The following is a 14068-nucleotide window of genomic DNA, read 5'->3' as shown; positions in this document are numbered from 1 at the left end:
TCCCAGTGAATGGATAGGCTGCATTCTTAGTGATATCACTGGTATCTAGTGAATGAATAGACATAACCGCCATGACAGCTATGCAGGAAAAATTAAATTTATTTGTATTTTTGCTGGATACTGAAAGGTTAAAGTGGTGGATGGCGTGGCCTTCTCTTTTTTTTTTTTCTTAATGCTTGAAACTTGAACACAGTGTAAGCATTCAACAAGTGTAGATTACTGTGGGAGAAGTCTTCACTGCCTGTAGCAATACTAATAATATCCCTCCTGGCTGAAATGCTGTGAAATCATCGGCATTAAGGTCTGTAAAGCTCTGTGCTCAGTCTTCTGCTCCATCCGTGTGTATACAGTGGAACAGATGGTGCCTGTGTGTCTCAGTGGTCAGAGAGTAGGGGGCAGGGGGAGTGACTCTGCGTCGCTCCTCGCCTTATTTGAGTCAGTGGAGAATTGTGTGTGCAAGCGTTGTCCTCTCCCCAATGCCTGATTTTGTGTTGCCCGTTTTCTCATCACGTGACTTCCGGCTTCATGGGTTTTCGTGTGTCCGGTGAGGCAGTGAATGTAGACTTTCTACCATGACAGATTTTCTGTATGGTTCTGTTCACTACAGTATGTGTCTGTTTGCTGTCAGCATCCGTGGAAACACTCATTGCACCATTCAATCTCAGACACCACACGTTTCCAGGTCATGGTGGGTCTTGAAGCCCTTATTGCACTCGTCCCGGCGTGTTGCGGACTGGTTGCGTCTTTATAGGGGAGCCTATCGTTGGAGAATCTAATACCCAAAAAGATTGCCACTATCCACAGTAGTGCTATGACTGGTGATACCTCCTGAAGGCCTAGGATGAAAGCACCTGTTCCACTGTCCATAGGGCTTTTCAACCTAATGATAAATGTGCCCTCCTGTAAGAGGGTCAGTTAGCCCAAGCACTGAAATACCCGAGTAGATGTATCGCAAAGAAGTCCAAGCACAATCATGGCTGTGATGCCGCGGTGCAGGTGATCTAATAATATATATCTGCTTTGCGATATTCTTGTAGCATTTGATCAACAAAAATATCGCAGTTGGGCACATTAGTCTAGCGCTTTAATGTGCACAAATATACAGTGTTCATTCTAGCACCCTGCACCTGTCACAGCCCGTGCAGTTCCTATTTCCTGCCTGGGGTGTCGCTCTTTGCTCTGGTGCTTCTAGCACACTCCGCTGATGCAACAAACTGCTGAGATGTAGACTAGAGTGTGCTAGAAGCACCAGAACAGAGAGCAACACCCCAGGCAGGAAAGAGGAACTTGCACGGATTGTGACAGGAGCAGGGTGCTAGAATGAACAGTAATTATAACACTCATTGGGGCAAATGTATCAAGCGATGATAACCCCATTTTTTTTTCTGGGCTTTTGCTGAAAAAAAGGGGTTCTTCCCTCTTCACGATATGTAAGAAAAGGCCTTCCGTATAGGAATAAGTAACTTCTCCAGCGGCGCCTAACTGTGCAATAATGCTGCCATAGCCGGCTGTGGTGGCAAAGTGTTCTGATAACTCGCCAAGTGACTACGAGCTGAGATTTTAAATTTCTTGTCAAGTAACACATGAAGCCGTCTGAGGATAGCACATTGGTTACTTACATATCCTGCCGCTGGATGTTCTTATTACACCATTATCTAAAGGGCATTGCGTTTTTTTCCCTTAACTCGCACATGTGAAACGGCGACTGTCAAATTGATACATTCCAGCGCAAAAGCTTCCTGCTTTGCTACGATAAAAGGCAAAGCTTTAGCTGTGATAGGGCTGAGATAAGTGTTCTTCATACATTTTCCTCATTAGAACTCAGGAGCTCATTCAGAGCCGCTCGCTAGATGCGGACGCTCGCACCCAGCGTATGCAAATTCAGCTAAGTGACGGCATGGCAGGCGATCGCAAGGCATAAGCACGCCCACTATGTCTTGGCGTGCGATCGCTCTGTGTATGGAGACGCCCACCAGCCTGTCTTGAGACGCCCACTTTCGCACGTCATCTCCAGGAAGTGTATGCAACCATCGGTACATCGGGTACTATCGGAAGCGAACACAGGGCTTGTGGCTGACTCTACCCAACCTCAAGCACTGCGATCACTTTGGTGTGAAATATAACCAGGTGACGTGTACAGTGACGCTGCCTGTTAATTATGCACGCCTCTGAAACGGCGTTGAGACGCTCAGGCACACCTGCGTTCGCAGTTCCACTCCCCCGTTTTTAGTGGACAGCCCCTGTCACCACCCACAAACTGCTTGTCCTTTCACTCACTGTGCTGGGCAGTCTATGCGCAGCGAGCGAACACTTCCCAATCTCTAGGACTGGTTCGTGCACTGCGATGAATGCGCCGAATGCGAAAATCGGCCAGATACGAGCGAATACATCCTAGTGAGCGACTCTGTGTAAACATAGCACTAAGGACCTGATTCAGAGTACTAGGCTATACTGACCGATTTTGATTTGACCGGCCACCAGGGGGAGCTCTTGTCTTTGTAGGACTCACTGCTGGTAAAATGCTAAGGATTTCTCCAAAGAAAACATACCCTTTTTATACGGTGTTCTGCAATTAACAGGAGCCGCTCTCCAGTAGCGAGGGAGGGGATAGTGATGAAAAGCAATTAAAGCCTCAATTAAGTGGTTTCCTTTTTTAGCTACTGCAAAATTAGTCTTCTTGGCAGATCCTGTAGTCTTGCAATTCATGTATTAGCTCTAACTAAAACTTTTGTTAAAGACCTAAATGCATTAACCAGTTCTGTTCCAGCGGACATTTAGGGTCAGGCAGGGCTGCTGGCAAGTGCTCACTGCAGCTAGGAATAAAATCTTGCATTACATCCTAGCACGGAGCTATTATTTCCTTTTGTAACCTTTTGCTGTGTGTGGTCGACTGTAAATTATTCTCACTCTGGAAGAAGCCTTATTTGAAGGCTTAATGCATTTTAAATGTAGGAGTACTGGATAAAAGTGGTATTTTGTAAGATCTTCTCCAGCAATCGAGATCTGATTATGTTCCGCAGCGATCATACTGTACTTCTTAAGGGCCGCACGGTAACGACATGTCCATCGATCACTTTTATCCACCAGTATACCCCCCCTTCTTGTTCTACAAAGTACCGATACATGCATCTCAAAGTTACTCCAGCCCCCTTGCTGTAACCAAGCAATTTATAATATTAAACCTGCTGCTAATTGGGAATAATGGCCTCTAATTAGAGTTTATTATCTATTGAATTTTAGTGCTCATCAAACCATGTAGGCTAAGGTTCTTAAATGTGGAATGCACTATTTAATTGCATGTTTGTGTTAGGTAGAACTGGTGCTTCTACAGGGGCTTCTACAGGGGCGTTATAATTTTTAACTTTTTTTATTTATCAGGCGTCACAAAATGTACGTGACGCAGTACAGGTTAAACACCGAAGACCTTTTCACAGTAACATTGTATCGGAGCAGTAAGTACAATACTCAATGGGAGACTATAGCATAAGTATCAAACGGGATGTAGTCTTGGAAGTCAACGGTAAATCCCGACCGCCGGCTTCCCGACTTTTTAATCCCGGCGTGGTACTAATGACAGGCGTCGAAATCCCGACGCCTGTCATTAGACCTACGCCGGGAGCCCGACACCCGGCTTACCGATCGAAGGTGAGCTGGGTGCGGACAGCCGCAGGGGGGAAGGGTTAGGTTAGGGGGTCCCGGGGGGGACTTAGGGTTAGGCACCCCCTGGGAGGTTAGGGGTAGGCTAGGGGAAGGGGGGGTTAGGGTTAGGCACTTGGGGGGGGGGGGGGTTAGGCTTAGGCACCCCTATGGGAGGGTTAGGGTTAAGGGGTAGAATAGGGTTAGTTAGTACTTACATTTTGACGTTCGAGATCTTCAACCCTGCCGGGCTTCCGCTGTCGGGATTTGAACTGCCTACTACACCCGTATCAAACATCGGTATCATGCCACAGACTGGGCAGGACAGATAATTAAGGCATGGGTTGGGCAACTCACTGAAGCCAACAGGAGTTGCTGGTGGGAATCCATTCAGAACTCTTGTACCCAACGTATGGGCGGGCAGACAGAATCAGTCACTGAAGGGGAGCAGGAGATAAGGGGACAGAGAATGCGTGTCATGGAGTGTGCTAGGGAAGAACAGAAGCGTAGAGGACCCTGCTCGTAAGAGGTTTTGGGGCAGATGTATGAAGCTCTGGAAAGTGATAAAGTGGAGAGTAATAAACGACCAACCAATCAGCTCCCAACTGTCATTTTTCAAACACAGCCTGTAACATGACAGTTAGGAGCTGAGTGGCTGGTCATTTATCACACTGCACTTTATCGCTTTCCAGACCTTCATACATCTGCTCCATATATGCCAAGAGGAAGGAATGAGCACTTGGCGGGTGAAGTGGGAAGGATAAATGGTGGGGGGTTGGAGAAGTATTGAGGAACTGAGGAGGCTGGTAGAGTCTCTAACTGGGTGAGGCAAGGATTTCCAGAGAATGGGAGCGCCTCTAGCGAAATTGTGGAGGCGAGCGTGAGAGGAAGTAACCAGAGTGGAGGAGAGGCGTAAAATGAAGGCGCATCCATAAATTGTAATAGGTTATTCATGAAGGCATTTGTTTTCCCTTGCCACAAAATAACTTCCGAAGTCCAAATATTTGCTTTGAATCAAGGGCTCGATTCAGACCCGCTCGCTAGATGCGTACGCTCGCTAGATGTGTTTGCAAATGCGGCTAACAGCAAGGCATAAGCACGCCCACTATGTCTTGGCGTGCGATCGCTTTGGACGCCCACGTGCAGACACCCACTTGCGCACGTCATCTCCAGGAAGTGCACGTAACCATCGGTACCATCGGATGCATACGCAGCGCTTGTGGTTGACTATACCCTAAAGTGTTCTCCCCAGGCTGTTTATTGCGGGTGCACCACCTGGCAAGAAGCCGCCTATCACCTGGCACTTTGGGAGCCTGCAAGTGAGGACAGTATCTGGGAGCTGTATAAAAAGCACCAGATCCTCATCCTACAGACTTTGCAGCTTTTTCATAATAATAATAATAAGAGGAGGATTAATATATAAAATGTTATTTCAAGTTTAAATCCTTATAAGGTCAGGGTTTAAAATATTTTATTATTGTGAAGGCCCCCACCCGGCTACTTTTTGATGGCACCCGGCTGGAAAAATTTTCTTGGGAGAACACTACCCTACCGCAAGCCCTGCGAGCACGTCAGTGTAAAATTTAACCAAGTGACGTGTACTATGACGCTGCCTGTTAATTATGCACGCCTCTGAAATGGCGTTAAGACACTCAGGCGCGCCTGCGTTCGCACCTCCACTCCCCCGTTTATAGTGGCCAGCCCCTGTCACCACTCACAGATGGCTTCTCCTATCACTCATTGTGCAGGGCAGTCTCTATGCGCGGCGAGCGTACGCTTCCTGATCGCCCACACTGGTTCGCGCATGCGCATTGTGATGCGTACGCATGCGCAGAATGCATACAATTGGCTGGCTGCGTGCGAACGCTTCCTAGCGAGCGGGTCTGAATCGAGCCCCAAATGCGGTCTTCACAATGAGAATTATTTTCACTATAACGTCCCTACAGAAAGTAGGACTCCTAACGGGACACGCCTATGAATGGTTTTTGCATTAGTTTGAGAAATTGACTATTTTATTTTAGAAAAAAAATCTATATATATTTGGGTATAAAATGGATAACTGAGAGGCATTTATAACCTCGAATGATATCTAGAAGGAAATTAATAATGACTTGCCGGCTTTTATTTGAACAGGCAGCGCTGAAAACGGCCGTCCTTTTTTCTTTTTTTGGAGGGGTCCGCTGCCAGCATAGTTATGCCTCGGGTCCATGCCGACCGCTGGCATCTCCCAGTAATGTGGGGGAGAGACGGCCCTGGCATGCTGCCTAATTATGTGGTTTAATCTAAGGGACGAAAGACTGAGCATTGAAGGGAGTCTAATTAGCCTTCAGCGTACCTCTCGGAAGCACGCAACGCACGTGTCCGGAAAACTCATGAATATGTAACGCAGAGCCGCTCAGCAGAAATGAGTATACAATACAGTGTGCATTTATGCGTTGTTAAGTTTAAATACAGATGGCCTGAAGTGGTTATAGATCTACAGTACAAGCATTTTAGCTTGTTACAATAGAACATGTGATCCCTGTTTGCATTCATTGGACTACAAATGCCAGGACGCCTTATCAGCTGGTCTATCAGTTACTGTAGGATCACACACTGCAAATCTGAAAAGTATCAGCTCCTGGGACAAAAAGGTCTATTTACTAAGCCGTGAACGGAGATAAGGTACCATCCAACTGGGTCACGTGACCGGGGGGTTAGGGTTAGGCACCCCCTGGGAGGGTTAGGCTAGGGGAAGGGGGGGTTATGGGTTAGGCACTCCCGGGAGAAGGAAAGGGTTAGGCACCCCCCCGTGAGGGTTTGGTTTCGGGGGAGGGGAGGTTAGGTTTAGGCACTAAGGGGGGGAGGTTAGGGTCAGGCACCCCTAAAGGAGGGTTAGGGGCGGCAGGGAGAGGGGAGGGTTAGGTAGTTAACTTCCCTCAGTCGGGATCTTTTCCATTCCGCCTGCCGGGGTCGGTATTTCATCCGCCGGGCTTACGTCCGGCGGTATAACGTACCGATTCCCAGCTCCTAATTGTCACTTTTCATACACAGCCTGGAACATGGCAGTTATGAGCTGATTGGCTGGTACCTTATCTCCGTTCCCTTTATCTCCATCCGAGGCTCAGTCAATAGACCCCTCAATCCTGGATAGTCTCTAGAGGATTGTGTGTGCATTTGCACTAAGCATGGTTGGCATCATCTGTGGGCGGCCAGCGAGGCAGTCATCAGCCTCCTTGTTCTTCCCTGTTATAGACCACTATGCAGTGTACCAGCTCGGCAGCAGCTTTGCGAGGCTTAAAGAGCTTGCAGCCAACGGTTAGTTTGTATGTTTAATTGCTGGTGTATTATTAATTGTTGGTCTGTCCAAGGATTAATAATGCGATTTGGATGAAAGAGGCAGTAATGATGATTGGAATGTTGTTGTTGTGATGAGTAATGGATTGTACAAAGGGCAGATTATTCAGGTCCTGCTGCAAATCAGATGGTGATTGATGTATGGAGGGAAATGAGGGCTATAGTAAAGTGCCTTTCGGTAGGGAGGTAGTCAGGTGCATAAATATTGGGACATTGACAGAATTTTCATATTTTGGCCTCTATTCACCACCATAATGGCTTTGAAATGAAACAAACAAGATGTGCTTTAACTGCAGACTTTCAGATTTAATTTGAGGGTAATTACATCCAAATCAGGTGAACGGTGTAGGAATTACAACGGTATCTATAAAGTAATGGGACTATCAACTCAAAAGCTATTTCATGGACAGGTGTGGGCTATTCCCTCATTAGTTCATTATCAATTAAGCAGGTAAAAGGTCTGGACTTGATTCTAGGTGTGACATTTGCATTTGGAATCAGTTGCTGTCGACTCTCCAATATGAGATCCACAGAGCTGTCACTATCAGTGAAGCAAGCCATCATTAGGCTGCAAAATCAAAACAAACCCATCAGAGAGAAAGCAAAAACATTAGGTGTGGCCAAATCAACTGTTCGGTGCATTCTTTCTTTTTAAGAATGTTCCAGAGAGCTCAGCAACACCAAAAGACCCGAAAGACCATGGAAAACTACTGTGGTGGATGACAGAAGAATTATTTCCCTGGTGAAGAAAAACCCCTTCACAACAGTTGGCCAAATCAAGAACACTCTCCAGGAGGTAGGTGTATATGTGTCAGTCAACAATCAAGAGAAGACTTCACAAGAGTGAATATAGAGGGTTCACCACAAGATGTAAACCATTGGTGAGCCTCAAAAACAGGAAGACCAGATTAGAGTTTGCCAAACAACATCTAAAAAAGCCATTACAGTTCTGGAACAACATCCTATGGACAGATGAGACAAAGATCAACTTTTACCAGAGTGATGGGAAGAGAAGAGTATGGAGAAGGAAAGGAACTGCTCATGATCCCTAACATACCACCTCATCAGTGAAGCATGGTGGTGGTAGTGTCATGGCATGGACATGTATGGCTGCCAATGGAACTGGTTCCCATGTATTTATTGATGATGTGACTGCTGACAAAAGCAGCAGAATGAATTCTGAAGTGTTATATGCTCATATTCCGTCAAATGCTTCAGAACTCATTGGTCGGCGCTTCACAGTGCAGATGGACAATGATCCGTAGCATACTGCAAAAGCAACCAAGGAGTTTTTTAAGGCTAAAAAGTGGAATGTTATGCAATGGCCAAGTCAATACCCTGACCTGAATCTGATTGCGCATGCATATCACTTGATGAAGACAAAACTGAAGGGAAAATGCCCCAAGAATAAGCAGGAACTGAAGACATTTGCAGTAGAGGCCTGGCAGAGCATCACCAGGAATGAAAACCCAGTGTCTGGTGATGTCTATACGCTCCAGACTTCAGGCTGTAATTGCCTGCAAAGGATTTGCAACAAAGTATTAAAAAGTGAAAGTTAGATTTAGGATTGTTTAGTTTGTTTGCACTTTTGGCACCTTAAAAAGTGGGAGTCACATATAGAAACCGTTGTAATTCCTACACCGTTCACCTGATTTGGATGTAATTGCCCTCAAATTAAATCTGAAAGTCTGCAGGTAAATCACATCTTGTTTGTTTCATTTAAAAGCCATTGTGGTGGTGAATAGAGGCCAAAAATATGAAAATTCTGTCAATGTCCCAATATTTATGCACCTGACTGTATATTGGATAATGGTAAATAAAACAATATTTAATGTAATTTCGAGAAGCATAGTAAGACCCTGGCAAGTTTATATTTGCTCTGAGTTACATTTTGTGTTACCATTGCTTGGCAGCTGGCGCTGGTTGCTCTTCTGAAACTGATTTAAAAGTGGACTCCTCGCCTACGCAGAGGGGAACTAGCGCATTTGGCGTACATTGCATTAGATTGCAAGCTCTTCCAAGCGGGGCTCTACTTCCTTGCGTCTGCTCCTACCACGTCCCCCATTTACACCCTTGTCTCTTTCCTCCTGCAAGTGTTTCTTTGCCATGTTTTATGGCCGGTTATATACTTCCTGTATGTCCATTACTGAGCCTGTTTGACTGTCTTTATCTTATACGGTGGTCTTCTTCGCTATACGGCGCTGGCTGCAGGACTTTTGTTGCCTAATGATCTAATAATAATAAAAATTAGTAGTACTGGGATATAGCCATATAGTTCTTAGCAGCTATGGTAAGGGACCTTAACCACAAATTTGGCGACATGGTTGGTGTAATGGTTAACATCGCTGCTTCCTGAATCCAATTCCTGACTAAGATGACTGTTAATTTGTGGAGTTTATATGTTCTCTCCCTGTGTTTGTGTGAGGTTTTTGTGTGTGCTCCGTTTTCCTCCCACAATCCAAAAACAAATCAATAGGTTAATTGGAATCGGTATGATTTACCGCCGGACGCCTGTCCGGCGGTTGGAATCCCGACGGCGGCTGCCCGACATCGGTGAAAATCCTGATTGTCCCTAAGGTAAGTATTCACTAACCTAATTCCCTCCCTTAGGGGTGCCTAACTCTAACCTTCCCCCCCCCAGTGCCTAAACCTAACCCCCCCTCCCATCCCTGCCACCTAAGTCCCCCGGGGGGTACCTAGCCCCAAGTCCCCCCCCCCCCCCCCAAGGAGCCCTAAACCTGACCCTCAACCCTGCGTCTGTCTGCGCCAAGCATCTCTTCGATCAGGATGCCGGGCGCCGGTCTCTCGGCGTCGGTAAAATGACAGGCATTTAGATTTAGACGCCTGTCATTTAACCCTCGCCGGGATAAAGCAGTCGGGATTAGGTCCACCGGCTTCCCGACTGCATACCAGTTGATTTGCTTCTGACAAAGGTGTGTGTGTGTGTGTTCAAGTGACATGGGATATGGATTGTAAGCTTCATTTGGACAGGAACTGATGTGAATGACTGTAAAGTCGTGCGCTATATAAATAACTGTTACTAAACAAAATAAAATGATATGATTGAATGTGCCGGATACAATGGATTCTATGTACTAGACTTTGGTTAATATTATCCCTCCGCAACGGCTTTAAAGGGGCTTTAAATGTCGCCTGTTTCCCCTTTGCTGGTCATCTTTGATAGGACTTGGAAGAGGCCACACCCACAATGACATCATGGCGCATAAATTCAGATCAGTCTTCATGTTGCAGGGCTACACCCCCAATATAATTAGTCAATATACTAAGGTTCTATGGAAGTGATTCTGCATTAATAAGATTGATGGGCAGGATTTGGGAGGAGATGAGAGATTTTTAGGCTAGAGAAAGAAGCATTGGCAATTCTAGCATGTTGTGTAACAGCAAAGCTCGATATTGGGCATTTATTATTTAATATTTGCAGTAGACCAAGAGAGCTCAATCGATGATGGTTTGGCGTTCCTCCTGTGATCTGATCTGACTTCCTGCAGTCCTTTTTTGTATCCTCAGGATTTGTTGCTGGTCAGGAACCGAGAGCGCCATCACAATGACCACCAAATCTCCCCCACCTTTAATGAAGAAGCACAGCCAGACGGACCTAGTAAGCCGACTGAAGACACGCAAGATTCTCGGAGTGGGAGGGGAAGACGATGACGGGGAAGTGCACAGGTCGAAGGTGAGCACGGGACTCTCTGTCAGGACGTTCCCCTAATGCTTTTATAGTATAAGCTTCTCCTGGGACACTCTATGGTAGCATCTATTGGAGGCCAATGGGCCATGGCTGGTGAAGACTTCTGCGAAGGGCCACTTCAAGTGCGCTCAACAGCTGTACCTAGTAGAGGCCACAGTTTTGGAGGGGGTAAACCAACATTCAGCATGTGACTTCTCTAGGCACGCTACTGAGCCATGAGGCACTTTACTGAGGACTTAGAGACTGATGGGCATCATTATGATAAATATTGGTTTAGTGCTGCCTTGTGCAAGTGGCGGTCACATTAAGGGACATGAGGGGAGATGTATCAAGCCTTGGAGAGCAATAAAGGGCCTTATTCAGAGGTACAGGCAACACCGATGTGTACACAGTTGAGTGATTATTTGTGAAATGTTCTGAAAACCCTTATGGCGCAGGTGTGTACGCACAAATGCGCTATTGCATACGGGACCGCTGGCATTGGAAATTGTGAGGATAAACAATGGACGTTCCTTGGAGGTGGCCTATAGTAAACGCAAAAAAAAACAAATCAGTCGCTTGGGCCTGTTATGGGACAGACGCAGGCGTGTCCGTGAAAGTGGCTGCGTTCTCGGACGCAAAGCCGCTTCCGCAAAGGCTATTTCAGAGGGGAAAACTGCTTCTGCCATAGGGGCTGATGCAAGTGCCGATAGTGGAGCGTTCAGAATCACCGGCGAAGTTGCAGCGTGCACGGGCACAGAGAGTGGGGTGTCTCCGGGCTTGCACGTTCCGGCGGACGCTAGTACACAAGAGGAAGACTGAATCCAGCGTTCGCATATTATTGCGGCTGCGTTGGCGTCCACCTCTAAATCGGGCCCGAAATAGATAAGTTGTCCAATGCCACCAATCAAATGACAGAAGCTGATTGGTTGCTATGAGAGACCTCTCCATTTTATCTCTGAGGGGTCAACCCAATTAGCCATGAAGGGTGCGAGTTGCCGTTGCCACAGCGTTAAGACGCCGGCAACTGCGCCGCTTCTTGCGCCCCCGGCGGCCGGCTCCCAGCCCCTATTTGCTCAGGCTTCAACCGGCGATCCATTCACCGCTAATCGGATTGACCCCTGTGGGGTATATTTACTAAAGTGCGGGTTTTTAGAAGTAGAGATGTTGCCCGTAGCAACTAAGGATTCTGTCCTTTGAACCTCTATATACCCCTGCCTATACCTTCTAATATCCTGCCTATAAACCTCTAACGATGACGCTAATTTGCGTATGCAGTCATACAGTAAATAAAGACTCCAGACCTAGAACCTGTGGTTCCAAAGTATTATTCAAGCAAAAGTACAGCAGTTACACACTATGATCCTCATATAATCTTAGCGCAAAGAGATTATACAGACCCAAGTACAATTATACATACGCAGCGCTCTCTGGTCCAGATTTTAGGCATCAGCAAGAAACCCCTCGTCAATCAGCATTCCGCACGAAGACTAGGAACCCAGGGTCAGAGCACACATATTTATACCCCCCATAAATAAACAACACAATAGAGAAGTTTGTTGCTAATACCATTGGCCCTAAATGAGAGGGCATATGTTACAAGACATTTAACAGGTTGGTTCAAATAGACACAGTCCAGCCTCTAACAACTGGAGGTCTCTGGTTTCCCGCCTCATGCAAATCCCAACAGTTGTTCATATAATGTGCATTTTGTTGCTTGAAGTCTCTGCGGTCCATAAGTTGAGAATGCATGTTGCGATCTCTCCATCGATATTACCGGAATACTGTTGAGAGAGTACGCATCAGTACAATACCAAACATGGCTTACTTATCACGTATAAAACCTTAGTTACGAAATAATCTTTGTTTCCTAACAATTATAATAAATGTGCATACTTGAATCTTATACCTTTTAAAGCTTATGGAACCTTGTATGTGAATATGTAATGTGTGAGTATGTGGGGTTTGATGTAAAGACGCTAGTTAACTTGGGGCAGATGCGTGTGCGTGAAGCTAATATTCAGCGTTTTCATACAGGATCTTATGCATTCGCTAATATGCGACTAGTTAACAGCGCAATTGTGCGTATTAATGTGTGTATGAGAAATGGTGCACTTAAATCTCACTTAAACTCACAGTGATTACGCAATTATAGCATGAGCCTCTACAGGCACGTGAATTTATTAGAGCACAGAGATGACGCTGATCTGAAGTCTTAGAGAATCTGTGTGGAGGGAGACCACCATAGACCGACATGGGGAGCACTTCTTCGCTCTCAGCTATCTCTAGAAGTGAACACCTAGCAGTGTGGAATGCTGAGCATTATAGTTCCATGACTTGCTCATGCCCCAGCAGCCCCCACCCTTTTCAGGCTCCAAAATACTGGTCTTTGTTCTCCCAGGGCCTGTGTAGATGCAAATTAGCACAGCTACAAGACCCAAACCTCAGATAACACTATTTGCTTTGAAGGTATTTTATTGTAGGAAGCCTGCTAATGTAAGGTGCTACAAACGACCCTCTTGCTGTATTCGAGCAGTGCCACCTTTAGTGAGAGCAGACGTTATGTCCAGGAAGCTTGTCTACACAGGCTAGTTGTCACGTGGCCATTTGCTCTTGTTTAGCTAATGCAATCCAATTTTGACATACTGTACAGCCATTTCTGAAATATATATCCTTTAGGGGAATTATAATATACACACTTTATCCAGAGCACCCAAATTACGTAAAGTCATGAAATGGGCTTTTGATGAATCGCCGTAACTTATGGCGATGGTCACAGATGCAATCACATGATGCTAATAGTAATATCGCCACATGTACTAAAGTGTGAGTTTATCTAAAATGGCGCTTAGGCGGCCATTCGCAAAATGGTGTCTTGCGGTCTCATTTTAAACTGATCTGTGTCGAAGCCAATTATCCAGCTTCGACACAACCAATCAGGTACTAGCTGTTATCTTCTAGAAGGTGCTAGATACATGGTAAAGTAGAATCTGATTGGTTGCTATGGGCAACATCTCCACACGTATCTTGCAATTTCCCTGCTTAGGTGTAACCTGCATCATAGAACATTGTACAGAATAAGTCCTGTCCGTGGCGCCAATTCGGTTATGTAGTGTACACAGCGACAGGGGGACGGGGTGAGCGTTAATTGGTCATCTTGCTTCTCGCACAGCGAAAACATTTTGACAGCCTTTTAAATGAACTCTACAAAGGTAGGTGCTGTATTAGCCATTATATAGATGAGACCTGGAATGGCAGATAAAAAATAAAATAAGACCCCTATGTTAAAGATGTATAGTGTCGCAAGTGAAGGTGTCACATTTTTAAATGAGATTTATCGTTTTTGTATCATTTTTTTATTTGGAGGAGTTTTCTACGGTCACCCAAATCTGAAAGAATTCAGGTCAC

At 45.8% G+C, this 14068-nt stretch overlaps 1 protein-coding gene across 4 annotated transcripts in view; it reads left to right on the top strand.

Moving 5' to 3' along the window:
* The window catches only part of TP53I11 (tumor protein p53 inducible protein 11), a 48499-nt gene that overhangs the window by 18060 nt on the left and 16371 nt on the right, over positions 1-14068 (top strand). For all 4 annotated transcript variants that reach the window (XM_088452646.1, XM_088452644.1, XM_088452643.1 and 1 more), the window contains exon 2: positions 10501-10666. In XM_088452646.1, coding sequence (XP_088308772.1) covers positions 10538-10666 — 129 coding nt within the window. In that variant the 5' untranslated portion in view covers positions 10501-10537. The remainder of the gene's footprint in view (positions 1-10500; positions 10667-14068) is intronic.

This window comes from Taudactylus pleione, unplaced genomic scaffold (assembly GCF_031769625.1).
Source record: "Taudactylus pleione unplaced genomic scaffold, aTauple2 ptg000555l, whole genome shotgun sequence".
Lineage (NCBI taxonomy): Eukaryota > Metazoa > Chordata > Amphibia > Anura > Myobatrachidae > Taudactylus > Taudactylus pleione.
The sequence above is the reverse complement of the archived record's forward strand: the minus strand, read 5'-3'. Positions and strand labels throughout refer to the sequence as shown.